Genomic DNA, 21,169 nt, shown 5'->3' with positions numbered 1-21,169 from the left:
GGGATTCACCCTATTCAAATACACATCAAATTCAAGAATTATCATTCACCTCACTGCAATCTTATGACCCTCTAGCTTCTTGGTCTTTCAAAAAAATGCAGAGGCAAACTTTGATCTCAAATGAATCCATGTTTTCATGTTTTTCCTCATAAAAGTCACACAGAAATTGGCAAAGAACAAGAGCGAAAAGAAAGAATAAATAAGGTAAGCCAGGATTAACTCCAAATGGATTGAGCCATGACTACATAAGAAACTGTATAAGAGACTAACAAGTAGTAGAAGAAAACAAAGATGAATTTCTGCGGAACTTTAATAAAAGACTAACAAGGAAAAAAAAACATTCCAGGAAACAAAATTTTGCATGGCAAAAACCATACTAAGTAAAACTGAAATACAAACAACAGTTGCAAAAGTTATTCGTAATTTAGAGCACACACAGCTCAGCTCGCTAAGAGCTAAAAGTTAAGACAGTGGCCAACAACCCAACAGTGAGACAGGCAAAAAGCGTGCACAGTGGCTCCCCTACCAAAGAAAGAAAAATACATGAGCAGCTCCTGGACAAACAGAGACGCTCGATCCAAAGGCAAATTAAAACCACAATGAGACAGCAATTCTTACCTGTCACACAGTAAAAATGCCAAAGCTCGACAACTTCTACTGGAGGTTGGGGGCAATTATGAATTTTCTTATGTAGCGATAAGGAGTAAAAAGAGGTATAACCTCAATTTTCCAAGTTTATAAGTTTATATTTGGGTATAGCATCTACTGTTCTGTTTCACACATGCCTTTTAGGTACATACTATGTACTCTATATAGATTCTTTAAGGTATATATAGGAAATTAAGAAATCACTAGCTTAAAAGAGTTGGGGAAGAAAGGATAAGACAGATGAAAATTACAAGTAGACAAAAACAAATTAAAAAATCCTGTAGTGTAAGGCAGAGTATGACCAATCACTATAGAAACCTGAATCATTCTATGTTAGTTTCCTCATCACTTAATCAATTTGACCTCAACACAAAAACAATTCATTATGTTCTCTCAAAATTACTTTATGCTACAGTATATATCTGAAATCAAGTGGCCTATTTCTTTGCCTAAGAATGGTCTCACTGAGGGAATTATATTCTATACTCTGAAAGCCTCATATTTTATGATGGCTTGTTTCACAGGCATCTACAGAGTCAAATCTTATGTAACCTAAGATCCTGAAAAGCAAATAAAACAACAAAAGAAAATATGGAAAGAGCAAGTGAATAAGGATTTTAATGAAAAGAAAGAAGCATATATTCCACAGAAAAACTTCAAATGCTGAACTATTTCAGACTGGATATAAGTTCATAATCCTCCTGTTAGTATACATACTAAGAAGTGGGGAAAGGAATACAGAAACTTTTGGCAGCTAATAAAACAAAAATTATAAAGGTAGGTCATTTTAGGGATTTTTCAAAGATTTTTAATATCTCAGAATACCTATACTATAGCTCTATATACATTTCTCTTATTAATATCAGTGTAGAGAACTGGACAAGCAGAAATTGAAAGTATGAACATACATCCTCCTGCCTGAACCCTGTTGCCTATTTTTTTTTTAAAAGTTTTGTTGGAACATAGCCACACTCATTCCTTTACATTTTGTCCAGGGCTGTATTCATATTATAATGGCAGAGTTGAGTTGCTGTGATAAAAATTGTATGGTCTGAAAAGTAAACACAAAAATGTTTATCACCTAGACCCATACAAAGTACTGAGTAAATAAGAGTTTGCTGACTACCATGGTAAATGACCTCATGAAATTAACTGCTATACATACACCTCACCAGAATTTCTGGAATAACTGAAAGGAGTTTAAAGACTATCTTGAGCTGAACTTTCTCAATGATCACTCTTAACATTTATTTCACTTAAAAAAATGCTAGTTTTCAGATGGTGATTTCCAGATAATGACCTCCAGGCAGCAGTACAAATACAAAAAGGCAAAATGGTTTTCTGAGAAGGCCTTACAAATAGCTGGGAAAAGAAGAGCAGTGAAAGGCAAAGGAGAAAAGGAAAGACATACCCATATGAATGCTAAGTTCCAAAGACTAGCAAGGAAAGATAAGAAAGCCTTCCTAAGTGAACAATGTGAAGAAATATAGAAAAACATCAGAATGGGAAAAACTAGAGATCTCTTCAAGAAAATTAGAGATACCAAGGGAACATTTCATGCAAAGATGGGCACAATAAAGAAAATAAATGGTATGGACCTAACAGAAGCAGAAGATATTAAGAAGAGGTGGCAAGAAAACACAGAACTATACAAAAAAGATCTTAATGACTCAGATAACCACGATGGTATGATCACTCACCTAGAGTCAGACATCTTGGAGTGCAAAGTCAAGTGGTCATTAGGAAGGAAACATCACTATGAACAAAGCTAGTGGAGGTGACAGAATTCCAGTTGAGCTATTTCAAAACTTCAAAGATGATGCTGTTAAAATGCTGCACTCAGTATGCCAGCAAATTTGGTAAACTCAGCAGTAGCCACAGGACTGGAAAAGGTCAGTTTTCATTCCAATGCCAAAGAATGCTCAAACTACTGCATAACTGCACTCATTTCACATGGTAGCAAAGTAATGCTGAAAATTCTCCGAGCTATGCTTCAACAGTACATGAACCGAGAACTTCCAGATATTCAAGCTAGATTTAGAAAAGGCAGAGGAAGCAGAGATCAAGTTGCCAACATCTTCTGGATCACAGAGAAAGCAAGAGAGTTCCAGAAAAACATTTCCTTCTGCTTCACTGACTATGCTAATAAACCTTTGGCTGTGTGGATCACAACAAACTGTGGAAAATTCTTTAAGACATAGGAATACCAGACAATTCTTAAAGATATAAGAATACAAGACCACCTTACCTGCCTCCTGAGAAACCTGTATGCAGTCAAGAAGCAACAGTTAGAACCAGACATGGAGCAACAGACTTGTTCAAAACTGGGAAAGGAGTTCGTCAAGGTTGTATACTGTCACCCTGCTTATTTAACTTACATGCAGAGAACATCAAGCAAAATGCCAGACTAGATGAAGTACAAGCTGAAATTAAGACTGCCAGGAGAAATATCAATACCCTTAGATATGCAGATGACACCACCCTAATAACAGAAAGCAAAGAGGAACGAAAGAGCCTGTTGATGAGGGTGAAAGAGGAGAGTGAAAAAGCTGGCTTAAAACTCAACATTCAAAAAACTAAGATCATGGCATCCAGTCCCATCACTTCATGGCAAATAGATGGGGAAACAATGGAAACAGTGACAGACTTTATTCTCTTGGGCTCCAAAATCACTGCAGCTGATGACTGCAGCCTGATATTAAAAGACGCTTGCTCCTTGGAGCAAAAGCTATGACAAACCTAAGTGAATTGAAAGTCGCTCAGTCCTGTTCGACTCTGTTAGTGACCCCATGGACTATATAGTCCATGCGATTCTCCAGGCCAGAATACTGGGATGGATAGCCGTTTCCTTCTCCTAGGGATCTTCCCAGCCCAGGGATCGAACTCAACAATAAACTGTGAGTTTTCTGGTGGCCTAGTGGTTAGGATTCTGTGTTTCACTGATGTGGCCTGAGTTTAATCCCTGGCCAGGGAACTGAGATCCCAGAAACCTTGAGAGACGGCCAAAAAAAGAAAAAGAAAAAGAAAAAAAAACCTGGCCTGCCTTGGTGGCTTAGTGGTAAAGAATTCGCCTGCCAATGCAGGAGACACAGGTTAGATCCCTGGTCTGGGAAGACCCCATGGGTGGCAGGGCAAAACTCAGCCCGAGTGCCACAATTATTGGGCCTGTGCTCTAGAGCCCAGGAACTGCAACCACTGAAGCCACGTGCCGCAACTACTGAAGTCTGCATGCCCTCAGCCTGTGCTCCGCAAGAAGAGGCCACTGCAGTAAGAAGCCTTCACAATGCAATGAAGAGTAGCCCCTGCTCACTGCAACTAGAGAAAAGCCGGCACGGCAACAAAAACCCAGCACAGCCAACAATAAATAAATAAAATCATTTAAAACAACAACAAAAAACCACCAAAAAGCTATTGTGAGCAATCACAAACATAGTAGTAACATCTTTGTAATTCAAATAGAATTGCAACGCATGTAATTAAAACAGAATTGTTTCTTGTTGCTTAAAGGAGAATGTATACATCATTGTATTTTATTAATATTTTCAGTTCAGTTCAGTTCAGTCGCTCAGTCGTGTCCGACTCTTTGCAACCCCATGAACCGCAGCACGCCAGGCCTCCCTGTCCATCACCAACTCACAGAGTCCACCCAAACCCATGTCCATTGAGTCGGAGATGCCTTCCAACCATCTCATGCTCTGTCGTCCCCTTCTCCTCCTTTCCTCAAATCTCTCCCAGCATCAGGGTCTTTTCCAATGAGTCAGCTCTTCGCATGAGGTGGCTAAAGTATTGGAGTTTCAGCTTCGGCATCAGTCCTTCCAATGAACACCCAGGACTGATCTCCTTTACGATGGACTGGTTGGATATCCTTGCAGTCCAAGGGACTCTCAAGAGTCTTCTCCAACACCACAGTTCAAAAGCATCAATTCTTCAGTGCTCAGCCTTCTTTATAGTCCAACTCTCACATCCATACATGACCATTGGAAAAACCCATAGCCTTGACTAGACGGACCTTTGTTGACAAAGTAATGTCTCTACTTTTTAATATGCTGTCTAGGTTGGTCATAACTTTCCTTCTAAGGAGTAAGCGTCTTTTAATTTCATGGCTGCAATCACCATCTGCAGTGATTTTGGAGCCCAGAAAAACAAAGTCAGCCAATGTTTCCACTGTTTCCCCATCTATTTGCCATGAAGTGATGGGACCAGATGCCATGAGCTTAGTTTTCTGAATGTTGAGTTTTAAGCCAACTTTTTCACTCTCCTCTTTCACTTTCATCAAGATGCTCTTTAGTTACTCTTCACTTTCTGCCATAAAGGTGGTGTCATCTGCATATCTGAGGTTATTGATACTCTGCATATAAGTTAAATAAGCACGGTGACAATATACAGCCTTGACGTACTCCTTTTCCTATCTGGAACCAGTCTATTGTTCCATGTCCAGTTCTAACTGTTGCTTCCTGACCTGCATACAGGTTTCTCAAGAGGCAGGTCAGGTGGTCTGGTATTTCCATGTCTTTAAGAATTTTCTACAGTTTATTGTGATTCACATAGTCAAAGGCTTTGGCATAGTCAATAAAGCAGAAATAGATGTTTTTCTGCAACTCTCTTGCTTTTTCTATGATCCAGCAGGTGTTGGCAATTTGACCTCTGGTTCCTCTGCCTTTTCTAAAATCATCTGGAAGTTCATGGTTCCTGTATTGCTGAAACATGGCTCGGAGAATTTTGAGCATTACTTTACTAGCGTGTGAGATGAGTGCAATTGTGTGGTAGTTTGAGCATTCTTTGGCATTGCCTTTCTTTGGGATTGGAATGAAAACTGACCTTTTCCAGTTCTGTGGCCACTGCTGAGTTTTCCCAATTTGCTGGCATATTGAGTGCAGCACTTTCACAGCATCATCTTTCAGGATTTGAAATGGCTCAACTGGAATTCCATCACCTCCACTAGCTTTGTTTGCAGTGATGTTTCCTAAGGCCCACTTGACTTCGCATTAATATTCTGTCCCTAGTTATAATTTTAATATCTCATTCTTAAATTTAAGAGCAATAGTCTAGTTATTGATGACCTCTAATAAACCAACAAAGAGAATCATGTTGTCACAGTCTTAGGTTTTACCTTGGATAAGCCAAAATGCTAAAGCATTTCAAAAGATGCAGTACACACCTCAGTTACACAAGATGCTGGGAAAGACTGTGGGCAGGAGGAGAAGGGAGCGACACAGGATGAGGGGGTTGGATGGCATCACCAACTCAATGGACATGAGTTTGAGCAAACTCTGGGAGATAGTGAAGGACAGAGGAGCCTGCTGTGCTGCAGTCCACGGGGTCGCAAAGAGTCAGACACGACAGAGTGACTGAACAACATCACAAGAATACAACTTCCTGCTGGACACACCCACTTAACTGCCCCAGAGACAACTCAAAACAGCATGTCTTCCAACCAACCTACTTCTCTTTCCTCTTTTCGCATCCTCCATTCGGTCACCAACACCATAATGTTGAAGTCACCTTAGTTTCTCCTTTCTCACATTAAATTAATCATTAAGTTCTGCTAGCTTACCGCTATATATTTCTCAACTTTATCCCCTCTTCAATCATTCAGCACTGTGATAATTTAGAACAAAGTGATTTTTTACTAGACTACTCTAACCATTTTCTGTTATTTCTGCATGTGGTCATGTCCCCTTCACATCTATCCTTCAGAAGCAGTAAGTATCAGAAAATGATTCCAGGAAGCCTGAAAACTAGGTTGCATTTAACATGCAAAATAAGAAGGTGGAAAGCATCCAGATAGAAGAAAGAATATTCACAAAAAGCAAGTCTGGGTGAGTGGAAAATGAAAACTGCCAGATAAGTCAGAATGGTTGCAGTGCTGGATGAGGTGAGAGATGAGGTAGGGAGAGCATTAAGCGCTAAGATCATGAAGATCTTTGTGAATTTCTAATTATAATTCCATATCCTATTGATTCAGACATGTCAGACCAATCAAAAACCTGCTGCCACAGACAATATTCAGAGGAAGAAGAAAAACAACTTTGAATCATTTATGTAACAAACACTGAAATAATCATGTTCATATTTATTCCATGTGCCAACTTCCCCACTATAATGCCTGCTGAATGACAGTATGTTCAAACGCTGAATAATGCCCTGAAATATGAAGAGTTCTAGAGCAAGAGACTTTAACCTCTCTTATTTTTTAAAGTCCCACTCAAAAGCCACTTTATTACTTCAACCTTACTGCCTTAATCGTCTGCCACTAACTGAACGCTAAGTCTCTCTTCCAGGTTCTCATAATCCTACGTGACTTAGTTCTCACTCTTTTTCACTATGAATATTTGGCCATCATGTTGCCTGAATGTAAATTCTACAATTCAGACTTTACCTCAATTGTGACTAACTTAAAGTCACCAAATTATTACGTTTACTTGTGTTCCTAAAGTGCCAAAAGGCAATGGTGAATAATAAAGAAGAAATGATAGTGGGAAGGCAAAATCCACTCTGCTTTTCTACCTTTAGATAGCCGCAATAAAGAAGAAACTTGAGAGCTTTCTTCAAAATGAGTTGAAAACCATGTGTGACTTTATGACTACTTTCCATCCCTAAGGATCAGTAATCTAAACCTATATACATTTAAAACAGTTTCAGATAATACTCTGGAATTCTGAAACAAGCAACTGAAAGATCTCAGTAGCAACAGGTAGACACTTCCGGTATTAGAGAAACAGACGTTAATTTAGGGTGTGAGAGCAAGAAAGGATGTACACATTAAGTAGATGATGTGGGCACTCACCTGTCGAATTGACATGGTACAGAGAATATACAGGAAGATGAAGGAGCAGTCTGTGGTGTCATCCCCAAGCAGATTCCGGTGAGACAGTCCTTGGATGTAGGAAAGGGGGGTGAAAGGGAGCTTCGCCACCACTCTACCATCAAATCTAAAACGAAAGAACAGAGAACTATTATTTTCAGAAGACTTGACGAACTTAGTTCCAGAGAAGAATCTGGGACAGAAACAGAACTTTAAGTCTCTTGATCTCTAAAAAATGAAGAAATGGTGATATTCTAAAAATATACTTGTAGTATTAAGGATATTTTTTTTCCCATTCATCTTTTTCTAAACTAGAGATTCTTCATTTTTTTGATATCAGGATATTTAACATGCTGAAAAAGTATTGAGGACTCCAAAAAGGTTTCATCTATTACCAATATTACTATATAATAAATTAAAACTGAGAAAATTTTAAATATTTGTCAAATCATTTAAAAGACAGCAATATTCAATATGTGTTAACACAAGTATTTTTATGGAAAATAGCATTATTTTCATACAGAGAAAGAGTTCACCGAGAAGAAAGGCTTCTTCCTTCCTCCCCCTCAGTCTCATAGCTGCTTCATTACTTGGGCTGTTACAACATTATACACCCTCTGTATAATGGTATAATGTATAATGAAGGTATAATGTATAATGGTAATGTATAATGAAGCCTTTGGAAAATTCCACCACACATTCATGAGAGAATGAAAATGAAGAAGGCAAAAATAAATCTTAGAATTATTACAATAATTTTTACCTCAAGGACTTCCTAAAAGTCTGAGACTGCCAGCATTCCCCAAACCATACTTTTGAGAAGCACTGTTCGAAACCATGACATCAATAAGATTTTAAGAATCCTCTTTTCAAGAGTCAAAGATCCCCAGTATACACCTTAAACTGAAATTCATGGAATATACACAGTGGTGAATGAAAAATAGTATACATAATATTCTGAGATAATTTTTAAAATACTTGTAACATTTGAAATTAATTCCTTTAATTTTTTCTAAAACAGAAAAGAAAAATGTTTTGAAAAGAGAAAAAGCTTATAAAAAAGCTAGAAGAAGTATATATCAGTGTTTATTTTGAGGTGCTGGGGACATGAGCTTCTTTTATACTTTTGAATAAGTTGTATAATCAGACAATGAGAATTACAAAATTAATGTGATTAAGGATAGTGACACTTCACAATATTAGAAAAATATACGACCACATCAGTTAAATTATCGGAAAGTCTTTTCTTCCAGTTAGAATGTCTAGAACATTTGCTTTTAAAAGGCAAGCATTTAGTTTATCCATCTGTGGCTGGGCTAGGTCCTCACTGCGGCATGTGAACCTTCTCCAGCTGTGGTGAGCAGAGGCCAGTCTCTGGTGTGACACGTGGCTTCTCGATGCGGGGACTGCTCTTGCCGCGGAGCACAGAGCCAGACGCAGACTTCAGTAACTGCAGAGCCTGGCTCAGCAGCTGCGGCTCCCAGCTTCTAAAGCGCAGGCTCAACAGTCGTGAAGCATGGGCTCTAGAGTGCAGGTTCAGTAGTTGTGGTACATGGGTTTAGCTGCTCTGTGGTATGTGCAATCTTCCCAGACCAGGGATCCAACCTGTGTCCCCTGCACTGACAGGCAGATTCTTATACACTGTACCACCAGGGAAGTCCAAGAACATTCCCTTTAAAAAAAATGCTTGGTATTTAGAATGTTTCTATAGAGGGAGAGGGAAAAGGGAGGTAGCATTACTATCTTTTCCTTTGGAGAAAAAAAATTCCTAAATATCCATCCATATAAACTATTGTGAGCTTCTTACATAGCTGAACTCCAAAGAAAATAGAACAGAATGAAATAGACATATTCTATAAATACATATGATTATCTACTTACTACTTTGAACTGCCTTCCTAGTATATATTTACACAGGGAAAGGGCTCAATCATGAAGTGCTGTTACTTGGATATGACAAAAAATATTGAAAGATCCATAAGAAGTAATCATTCTTGTCTACTAACCTCATAAAAGCAAAACAAAAGAAATAACTTTTCTAGGAGGAGATATTCCCATTTACTCATAAGAAGTATGATATATAGTTGTTGCAATATTTCCTGGTTATATATACGCTGTTTACAGTATGCTGGTTCTACATATGACACTCTACTATTTTTCTATAGTTCACTGTGAGAGGCAGGGCTGAAATAAATATAGACAAAAATGTTTATCCTTCTTATTGCTAACATATGCACCCCCAAATTCACCTTCTATAGTCATTTTATTTCTTGTTATTTTTAATTTGAAATTGTAACCAAAACGAAAACCTTTTACAACTAACAAATGAATTCAGTAAAGTTTCAAGACAGAAATCAACCTACAAAAATCAGTTGCACATCTATGACCTATTAAGTGAAAATTGCTCAGTCGTGTCCAACTCTTTGCGACCCCATGGACTATACAGACCATGGAATTCTCCATGCCAGAATGCTGGAGTGGGTAGCCATTCCCTTCTGCAAGGGATCTTCCGAACCCAGGGGTCAAACCCAGGTCTTCTGCATTGCAGGCGGATTCTCTACCAGCTGAGCCACAAGGGAAGCCTAAGGATACTAGAGTGGATAGTCTATCCCTTCTGCAGAGGATCTTCCCGATCCAAGAATCAAACTGGGGTCTCCTGCATTGCAGGTGGATTCTTTACCAACTGAGCTATCAGGGAAGCCCTATATTAAAAAAAAAAAAAAAAATCCCATCTACAATAGCATCATTAATGCAATTAATTTATTTAATCAAAGTTAATCAAGGAAGTGAAAGATATTTATGCTAAACACTGTAAGACACTGATAAACTGAAGATGACACAAATATATGGAAAGATATCCACGTTCATAGATTGGAAAAATTAATATTGTTAAAATGTCCATACTGGAACTTCCCTGGTAGTCCAGTGGTTAAGAATTTGCCTTGCAATGTGAGGGCTGTGGGTTTGACCCCTGGCTGGGGAACTTAGGGCCCACGTGTTACAGGGGAACTAAGCCTATGTGCTACAACTATTGAGCCTAAGGACCCCAACAAAGATCCAACCAGCAGAATAAATAAATAAATAATATTAAAAAGAAAAAACATGTCCATACTATCCAAAGTCATCCCTAGATCCAATATAGTCTCTTATCAAAATTCTACTTTTCACAAAAATAGAAAATAGAAAAATCAATACTAAAACTCATATGGAATCACAAAAGATCTTGAATAGGCAAAGCAGTCTTGGAGAAAGCTGGAGGCATCAAACTTCCCAATCTCAAATGTGCAGTCATCAAACAAATATGACACCGGCATAAAGACAGACATGTGGACCAATGGAACAGAATGAAGAGCCCAGAAATAAACCCTGTCCACTAGCATTTGACGAGGGAGCAAAGAATTCTCAAGGGGAGAAGAATAGTCTCTTCAGTAAATGATGCTGGGTAAACTGGAGGTTCACACACAAAAGAATGACACCAGACCCCTATCAAAAACCATCCACAAAAGTTAACTCAAAATGGATTAAGAACTTAAACATGAGATCTGAAACCATGAAACTGCTAGAAGGAAACATTGGGAAAAAGCTCCTTGACATAGCTCTTGGCAAAGATCTTTTGGATATGACACCAAAAGCACAAGCAACAAAACTCAACAAATGACCACATCAAACAAAAAAGCTTCTGCTCAGCAAGTGAAACAACAAAATGAAAATGGAAACTATGGAATAAGAGAAAATATTTGTAAACCATATATCTGTTAAGGAGTTAATATCCAAAATATATAAGGATTTGTACAATAGCAAAACTCTCCCAAATAATCCAATTAAAAAGAGGGCAGAGGATCTGAATAGGCATTTTTCTGAAAAAGACATACAAATGGCTAAGAAGTACATGAAAAGATGGTCACTACTACTAACCATCAAGGAAATGCAACTTAAAGCCATGTGATTTCATCTCTCACTTGTTAGAATGACTATTACCAAAAGGACAAGAGATAACAAATGCTGGGCACTATTTGTGGGAATGTAAATTGGTACAGCCACTATGAAAAACAACATGAATGTTCCTCAAAAAATTAAAAACAGAACTACCATATGATTCAGAAATCCCATTTCTAGCTATTTAGCCAAAGGAATTGAAATAAACTACTATCTCAGAGAGATCTGTACTCCCATGTCAGTGCAGGAGTATGCATAACAACTAAGATATGCAAACTACCTAAGTGCCACCAGCAGACGGATGGATAAAGGAAATGTGAATAATACATATACATATATACACACACACACATCTATACATGTATATGTATACTGTTTACAAGTCTGACAGAGAGAGACAAACACTGTCTGAGATCACTTATATGTGGAATCTGAAAAAAGCTTAACTCTTAGAGAACTAGATTGGTGGTTGCCAGAGGATGGGAGGTGAGAGAAACAGGGAGACGTTGGTCAAAGGGTACAAACTTCCAGTTTTAAGATGAATAAGTTCTCAGCATCTAATGTACAGAACAGTAATTATATTTAATACTACTGTATTATATACTTGAAAGTTGCTAAGAGTAAATCTTAATTAGTCTTACCACCACAACAACAAACTGATATTTATGTGAAGGGTTTGTTAACTAAACTTACTGTGGTAATCATTTTGCAAAATATGCACCAATATATGTACCAAACTATCACTCTATACATCTTAAACACACACAATATTCTATATTATATGTCAACTATATAGTTCAATAAAGCTGGAAAAAGGCTTTTAAAAAAGAGAGAAGGGACTTCCCTGGCAGTCCAGTGGTTAGGATTCCACACTTCCACTGCAGGGGGCATGGGTTCCTGGCCCGGGAACTAAGATGCCACATGCCGAGTGGCACAGCCAAATAAATAAATGAAAGTAAAAAAAAAAAAAAAATTTAAAGAAAGAAGAGAAAATCTTTTATGTTCTATAAGCAAATTATTCATTTACGTGAAACTGAAAATTTGGTATGAATGAGTCTTTAGACCAGCCACAAAAATGAATTAAAAAAAAAACCCTCAAGTTTTTCAGGAGATTGGAAGCTTGCTACAGGAATACCTAAGTGAATTGGTGTCTAGCCTAATAATGAAAAGAGCTGGGGAGAGAAAGAAAAAAGTACAAAGAGAGACATGGCTTATAATAGGTTGATTATTTCTCCAAGTGTACTTTCTGCAATTCCAAAGGGAAGGACCACTACTTATGAACAGAAAAAGAAGGTTATTTTGGCCCTATAAAAGGAACCACTTTCAAACCCCACATACTACTGATAAACTATATGTCAGAAACCATCAAGCTCCTCACTGTTGAAAATAAAAAGAGGATGGAAAATTATCTGCCAGAGATATTATTGGAGGGATTTCTGTACTGACACAGAAGTAACGTGTTAAATGACTAAAGATCGCTTCTAAGATTATAATGGTTTGGCTGTATGGAAATATTCCAGAAGAGAAATTAAAGAGAAATAAATAATTGATAATAATTAAATATAGTACCTCCTATTGCTTCTCTGGCAATCTAGGAGCTCAAGTACTTCCCATATAGTCTAAGCTGAGGCTTTTTTCTTATCAACACATTTTAAGATGAAAATGGGTATTATAGACAATGTATTCCATTCTACAATAAACAGATGATCAAGGTGAAACTAAGAGAAATTATGCTAAAGAACAGTGACTGTTCAGTACAATCAAAATATGTACTAGCCCTTTTTTTAAGACTTTTTTTTGCGGGGGGGAGCAAAAAAAAAAAGACTTTTTTTGATGTGGATCATTTTTAAAGTTTTTACTGAATTTGTTACAATATTGTTTATGTTTTGGGTTTTTCTGGCTGTAAGGCAGGCGGGCTCTCAGTTTCCCAACCAGGGGTCGAACTCACATCCCCTGCACTGAAAAACAGTCTTATACTGGGGAAGTCCCAAAATATGCATTAGACTTTTAATTTCACATGAGGGCTTATAAAAACAGTTACAGCCTTTAACTTCTAGGTGCTCACAATCCTAGACACAAGAAATATATAGATATATATATATTTATTTATTTTTAAATGTACAGGACATAAATATCAGGAGAAAGAAAAAACATGAATACATTCCAGTAATCATGCTCTTTGTTATCTATCCAAAGGAACAGAAAATATGTTCACAAAAAAAACCTGCACACAGATGTTTCTGGAAGCATTATTCATAACTTCCAACTGGTAGGTTACAATGGTACCTCATTATTACCCAAACTCCATAATTTACATTAGGGTTCACTCTTCTTTCTTTCTTTTTTTAGTACTTATTTACTTATTTGGCTGTTCTGGGTCTTCTGTGGCATGCAGAATCTTTAGTGGCGGCATGCAGGATCTAGTTCCCTGACCAGTGATTGAACCGGGGCCCCCTGCATTGGGAGCGTGGAGTCTTAGTCACTGAATGACCAGGCAAGAACCATTCTTGGGTTTTAATAAATGTACAGCAAAATGTATCACCATTAAGTATCACACAGAATAGTTTTACCCTTAAAAAAAAATCCTCTGTGCTCTGCTTATTCATCCCTCCCTCATACCTGATTCCTGGCAACCACTGATCTTTTTACTACTTTCTCCATAGTTTTGAGCAGAAGGCAATGGCAAGCCACTCCAGTACTCTTGCCTGGAGAATCCCATGGATGGCGGAGCCTGGTGGGCTGCGGTCCATGGAGTCGCTAACAGTCGGACACGACTGAGTGACTTCACTTTCACCTTTCACTTTCATGCATTGGAGAAGGAAATGGCAACAAACACCAGTGTTCTTGCCTGGAGAATTCCCAGGGATGGGGGAGCCTGGTGGGCTGCCGTCTATGGGGTCGCACAGAGTTGTACACGACTGAAGCAACTTAGCAGCAGCAGCAGCAGCCGTAGTTATATCTTTTCTATAATGTTGTATAGTGAGAGTGAAGTCGCTCAGTCGAGTCCGACTCTTTGCGACCCTGTGGACTGTAGCCTACCAGGCTCCTCCGTCCATGGGATTTTCCAGGCAAGAATACTGGAGTGGGTTGCCATTTCCTTCTCCAGGGGATCTTCCCAACCCAGGGATTGAACCCAGGTCTCCTGAATTACAGGCAGACGCTTTAACCTCTGAGCCACCAGGGAAGCCCATAATGTCATATAGTTGCAATCATATAGTATGTAGCCTTTTCAGATTGATTTCTTTCACTTAATAGTATGCATTTAAGGTTCCCTCATGTCTTCACAAGGCCAACAGCCTATTTCTTTTTAGCAATGAATAATATTCCACTGTATGGATATTCCCACAGTTTATCCATTTATCAATTGATTACTTCCAAGTTATGACAATTATCAATAAAGCTGTGTGAAGTTTCTGGGTGGACATAAGTTTTCAACTCATTTGGGTTCACTTTCACTTTTTATTATACATTATTCTATATTGTGTGAATTTTTTAGAAGTATTTGTGTCTCACTAGCATAAGAAAATTCTTGTTTTAGAATTTTGGAACCAAAATTTTTTGGTTCTGATGTACATTCCTGGTTAAGAGCTACTGCATAAGCACTATTCATAATAGCCAAGACATGGAAGCAACCTAGATGCCCATCAGCAGACAAATGGATAAGGAAGCTGTGGTACATATACACCATGGAATATTACTCAGCCATTAAAAAGAATTCATTTGAATCAGTTCTAATGAGATGGATGACACTGGAGCCCATTATACAGAGTGAAGTAAGCCAGAAAGATAAAGAACATTACAGTATACTAATGCATATATATGGAATTTAGGAAGATGGTAACGATAACCCTATATGCAAAACAGAAAAAGAGATACAGATGTACAGAACAGACTTTTGGACTCTGTGGGAGAAGGCGAGGGTGGGATGTTTCAAGAGAACAGCATCGAAACATGTATATTTTCTAGGGTGAAACAGATCACCAGCCCAGGCTGGATATATGAGACAAGTGCTCGGGCCTGGTGCACTGGGAAGACCCAGAGGAATCGGGTGGAGAGGGAGGTGGGAGGGGGGATCGGGATGGGGAATGCATGTAAATCCATGGCTGATTCATGTCAGTGAATGACAAACACCACTACAATATTGTAAAGTAATTAGCCTCCAACTAATAAAAATAAATGAAAAAAAAAAAGATCTAGTGCATAGATCTGAAGCATAAGCTTCAGAAGCTAGGTGATATATCATAAACTAGTCATTTCAAATCATTAGGGAAAACATATTATTTACTCCCTACCTACTACTGACAACAGCTAAGAGCTTGGTAAAGTTGGAAACTAAACACCAAAATAAATTACAGATGAAACAAAATTTAGATATAAAAAAGAAAAACTATATAATCTGGTATAAGAAAGGTACTATTTATACAACAGAAAAGTGACATAAAAATTAATACTGCCCATGTATCTCCAAAAGGAGAGTTTAACAGTCTTAATATGTAAAGAATTCTTGTAAAAAAAAAAATAAGGGGAAGAACGTGAATTAGAAATTTAGAAATAGCAAAAGCATAATAAATAAATGAAAAGATGCTAAACCACACCAAAAATGCAAATTTAAAAAAATATTATTTTTCAACTATTAGATTTACAAATATTAAACAGACACATAATTTCTAGTGATGACAAATATACACAGAAAGAACCATCCATAAGCCCTGAGGACAGTAATCTAAAAACAAAAATTAATAAAAACTTTTCTAGGGGAATTTCCTGGTGGCCCAGTTGATAGGGCTCTATGCTCTCACTGCCATGGGTCCAGGTTCAATCTCTGGTTGGGAAACTGAGATTCCCCAGCACCAAAAAGCACAGCCAAGCAAAAAGCAACATTCCAGAGAACAATTTCTATCAAAACTTTACCCAAGCAATATTTGCAGGATATACATGGGGAAAAAATAAGTATATGTATACTGGTCTATATACTACCTGTGAAAATTCTGTGTGAAGATTTATAGAAGATTATTACGTAAAGGCACATCCATTCAATGGAATACTTACAGACAATAAAAATGATTATGCAAAGTTCACATGTACTATATTTTAAAGATTATCATAAGGGGACTTCCCTGGTGGTCTAATGGTTAAGAATCTGCATTGCAAGGCAGGGGATGCGTGTTCAGATCCCTGGTTGAGAGCCAAGATCCCACATGGTACAGAGCAACTAAGCCCATGCCCCACGGCTACTGAGCCCACATGCTCTGGAGCCCGCACACTGCAACAGTCCTTGCACCACAATGAAAAGTTCCGCATGATGCAGTGAAGATCCAGTGTACCACAGCTGACACTTGACATAGCCAAATAAAATAAACAAGTTAAAAAATAAATAAAAATTAAAAATCACCACAGGTAACTGTAGCAGACTACAAAACAGTCATTTTGGATATAAAAATTAATACATACAAATATCTAAATGTTTGTATATATACAGAATAAGTGCAAGCCTTGAAAGGACATGTACTCTATTTCAGGAAGGCAGAGTGATTTTTACTTTATATTTTATACAATTATATACTATTGGAATTTTTCCAGTAAGAACCTATTCAATAATTAGAGAAAAACTGCACTAAGAGATTCCATCTTAGAGGAAAATATGACATTGGGAGAAAAATACACTGGAGGGACTTCCCTGATGGTCCACTGGTTAAGAATCCACCTTGCAGGGATCAATCTGAGAAAATACAACAACTATAAATATTTATGCATGCAATATAGGAGCACCTCAATACAAAAGGCAAATGCTAAGAACCATAAAAGGGGAAATCGAGAGTAAGACAATAATAGTTGGGGACTTTAACACCCCACTTACACCAAAGGACAGATCATCTACACAGAAAATTAATAATATAAGCCTTAAAGCACACATTATACCAGATGGCCCTAATTGGTATCTTTAGGACAGTCCATCCCAAAACAGCAAAATCCACTTTTTTCTCAACTGAACAAAAAACATTCTCCAGGACAGATCACAACTTGGGTCACAAATCAAGCCTTGGTAAATTTAAGAAAACTGAAATCCTATCAAGCATCTTTTCTGACCACAACCTATGAGACTAGATATCAATTACAGGGAAAAAACCTCTAAAAAACCCAAAAACACATGGAGGCTAAACAACACACTTCTCAATAACCAAGAGGTCACTGAAGACACTAAAAGAAAATTTATAAAATATCTAGAAACAAATGACAATGAAAATATGACAATCCAAAACCTAGTGAAAGTTGCTCAATTGTGTGTGAGTCTTTGCGACCCCATGGACAATACAGTCCACGGAATTCTCCAGGGTAGAACACTGGAGTCGGTGGCCTTTCTCTTCTCCTAGGATTTCCCCAACCCAGAGATCGAACCCAGGTCTCCCACATTGCAGGCAGATTCTTTACCAGTTGAGCCGCAAGGGAAGCCCAACCATACTGGAGTGCATGGCCTATCCCTTCTGCAGTGGATCTTCCTGACCCAGGAATCAAACCAGGATCTCCTGCATTGCAGGCGGATTCTTTACCAACCTAGAGAATGCAGCAAAAGCAGTTCTAAGAGGGAAGTTTATAGAAATACAAACCTACCTGAAGAAATGAGAAAAACATCAAATCAACACCTGATCTTACACCTAAAGTAACTAGAAAAAGGACAAAAAACCCCAAAGATAGTAGAAGGAAAGAAATCATAAATATCAGAGCAGAATAGAAAAAAATGAAGAAAACAATAGCAAAGATCATTTCAGTTGCTCAGTCGTGTTTGACTCCTTGTGACCCCATGAATCGCAGAATACCCAGGCCTCCCTGTCCATCACCAACTCCCGGAGTCTACCCAAACCCATGTCCATCAAGTCGTTGATGCCATCCAGCCATCTCATCCTCTGTCATCCTCTTCTCCTCCTGCCCCCAATCCCTCCCAGCATCAGGGTCTTTTCCATTGAGTCAACTCTTTTCATGAGGTGGCCAAAGTATTGGAGTTTCAGCTTCAGCATCAGTCCTTCCAATGAACACCCAGGACTGATCTCCTTTACGATAGACTGGTTGGATCTCCTAGCAGTCCAAGGGACTCTCAAGAGTCTTCTCCAACACCACAGTTCAAAAGCATCAATTCTTCTGCACTCAGCTTTCTTCACAGTCCAACTCTCACATCCATACATGACTACTGGAAAAACCATAGCCTTGAGCAGATTAACCTTTGTTTGCAAAGATGTCTCTGCTTTTTAATATGCTATCTAGGTTGGTCATAACTTTCCTTCCAAGGAGTAAGCGCCTTTTAATTTCACGGCTGCAATCACCATCTGCAGTGATTTTGGAGCCCCCCAAAATAAAGTCTGATGCTGCTTCCACTGTTTCCCCATCTATTTCCCATGAAGTGATGGGACCAGATGCCATGATCTTAGTTTTCTGAATGTTGAGCTTTAAGCCAACTTTTTCACTCTCCTCTTTCACTTTCATCAAGAGGCTCTTTAGTTCTTCTTCACTCTCTGCCATAAGGGTGGTGTCGTCTGCATATCTGAGGTTATTGATATTTCTCCCGGCAATCTTGATTCCAGCTTGTGCTTCATCCAGCCCATCAGTTCCTCATGATGTACTCTGCATAGAAGTTAAATAAGCAGGGTTACAATATACAGCCTTGATGTACTCCTTTTCCTATTTGGAACCAGTCTGTTGGTCCATGTCCAGTTCTAACTGTGGCTTCCTGACCTGCATATAGGTTTCTCAAGAGGCAGGTCAGGTGGTCTGGTATTCCCATCCCTTTCAGAACTTTCCACAGTTTATAGTGATCTACACAGTCAGAGGCTTTGGCATAGTCAAAAGCAGAAAGAGATGTTTTTCTGGAACTCTCTTGCTTTTTCAATGATCCAGATGTTGGCAATTTGATCTCTGGTTCCTCTGCCTTTTCTAAAACCAGCTTGAACATCTGGAAGTTCATGGTTCACGTATTGCTGAAGCCTGGCTTGGAGAATTTTGAGCATTACTTTACTAGCGTGTGAGATGAGTGCAATTGTGCAGTAGTTTCAGCATTCTTTGGCATTGCCTTTCTTTGGGATTGGAATGAAAACTGACCTTTTCCAGTCCTGTGGCCACTGCTGAGTTTTCCAAATTTGCTGGCATATTGAGCACAGCACCTTCACAGCATCATCTTTTAGGATTTGAAATAGCTCAACTGGAATTCCATCACCTCCACTAGCTTTGTTCGTAGTGATGCTTCCTAAGGCCCATTTGACTTCACATTCCAGGATGTCTGGCTCTAGGTGAGTGATCACACCATCGTGATTATCTGGGTCATGAAGATCTTTTTTGTACAGTTCTTCTGTGTATTCTTGCCACCTCTTCTTAATATCTTCTGCTTCTGTTAGGTCCATACCATTTCTGTCCTTTATCGAGCCCATCTTTGCATGAAATGTTCCCTTGGTATCTCTAATTTTCTTGACGAGATCTCTAGTCTTTCCCATTCTGTTCTTTTCCTCTATTTCTTTACATTGATTGTTGAGGAAGGCTTTCTCATCTCTCCTGGCTATTCTTTGGAACTCTGCATTCAGATGGGAATATCTTTCCTTTTCTCCTTTGCTTTTCTCTTCTCGTCTTTTCACAGCTATTTGTAAGACCTCCTCAGACAGCCATTTTGCTTTTTTGCATTTCTTTTCCATGGGGATGGTCTTTATCCCTGTCTCCTGTACAATGTCACGAACCTCCGTCCATAGTTCATCAGGCTCTCTGTCTATAAGATCTAGTCCCTTAAATCTATTTCTCACTTCCATTGTATAGTAATAATGGATTTGATTTAGGTCATACCTGAATGGTCTAGTGGTTTTCCCTACTTTCTTCAATTTAAGTCTGAATTTGGCAATAAGGAGTTCATGATCTGAGCCACAGTCAGCTCCAGGTCTTGTTTTTGCTGACTGTATAGAGCTTCTCCATCTTTGGCTGCAAAGAACATAATCAATCTGATTTCGGTGTTGACCATCTGGTGATGTCCATGTGTAGAGTCTTCTCTTGTGTTGTTGGAAGCGGGTGTTTGCTATGACCAGTGCATTCTCTTGGCAAAACTCTATTAGCCTTTGCCCTGCTTCATTCTGTACTCCAAGGCCAAATTTGCCTGTTACTCCAGTTGTTTCCTGACTACCTACTTTTGCATTCGAGTTCCCTATAATGAAAAGGACATCTTTTTTGGGTGTTAGTTCTAAAAGTTCTTGTAGGTCTTCATAGAACCACTCGACTTCAGCTTCCTCAGCATTACTAGTTGGGGCATAGACTTGGATTACCGTGATATTGAATGGTTTGCCATGGAAACAAACAGAGATCATTCTGTCATTTTTGAGACTGCATCCAAGTACTTCATTTCAGACTCTTTTGTTAATCATGATGGCTACTCCATTACTTCTAAGGGATTTCTGCCCACAGTAGTAGATATAATGGTCATCTGAGAAGATCAATAAAACTAAAAAAACTGAGAAAATAAACAAAATGGACAAGCCACTAGCTAGACTCATCAAGAAGAAAAGGGAAAAGACTTAAATCAATCAAATTAGAAATGAAAAAGGAGATGTTACAAGAGACAATGCAGAAATACAAAGGATCATAAGAGGCTACTACAAGCAACTATATGCCAGTAAAACAGACAACCTGGAAGAAATGGACAAGTTCTTAGAAAAGTACAACCTTCCAAAACTGAACTCAGAAGAATCAGGAATCATAAATAGACCAATCATAAGCACTGAAATTGAAACTGTGATCAAAAATCTTCCAACAAACAAA

General features: G+C 38.4%; 1 protein-coding gene across 1 annotated transcript in view; it reads right to left on the bottom strand.

The window, feature by feature from the left end:
• Positions 1 to 21,169, bottom strand: part of TMCO1 (transmembrane and coiled-coil domains 1) — a 68,638-nt gene that overhangs the window by 12,080 nt on the left and 35,389 nt on the right. Inside the window, exon 6 of the mRNA XM_043877788.1 lies at positions 7,436 to 7,580. Coding sequence (XP_043733723.1) covers positions 7,436 to 7,580 — 145 coding nt within the window. The remainder of the gene's footprint in view (positions 1 to 7,435; positions 7,581 to 21,169) is intronic.

Source organism: Cervus elaphus, chromosome 20 (genome assembly GCF_910594005.1).
Source record: "Cervus elaphus chromosome 20, mCerEla1.1, whole genome shotgun sequence".
In the NCBI taxonomy this organism is placed as follows: domain Eukaryota; kingdom Metazoa; phylum Chordata; class Mammalia; order Artiodactyla; family Cervidae; genus Cervus; species Cervus elaphus.
The sequence above is the reverse complement of the archived record's forward strand: the minus strand, read 5'-3'. Positions and strand labels throughout refer to the sequence as shown.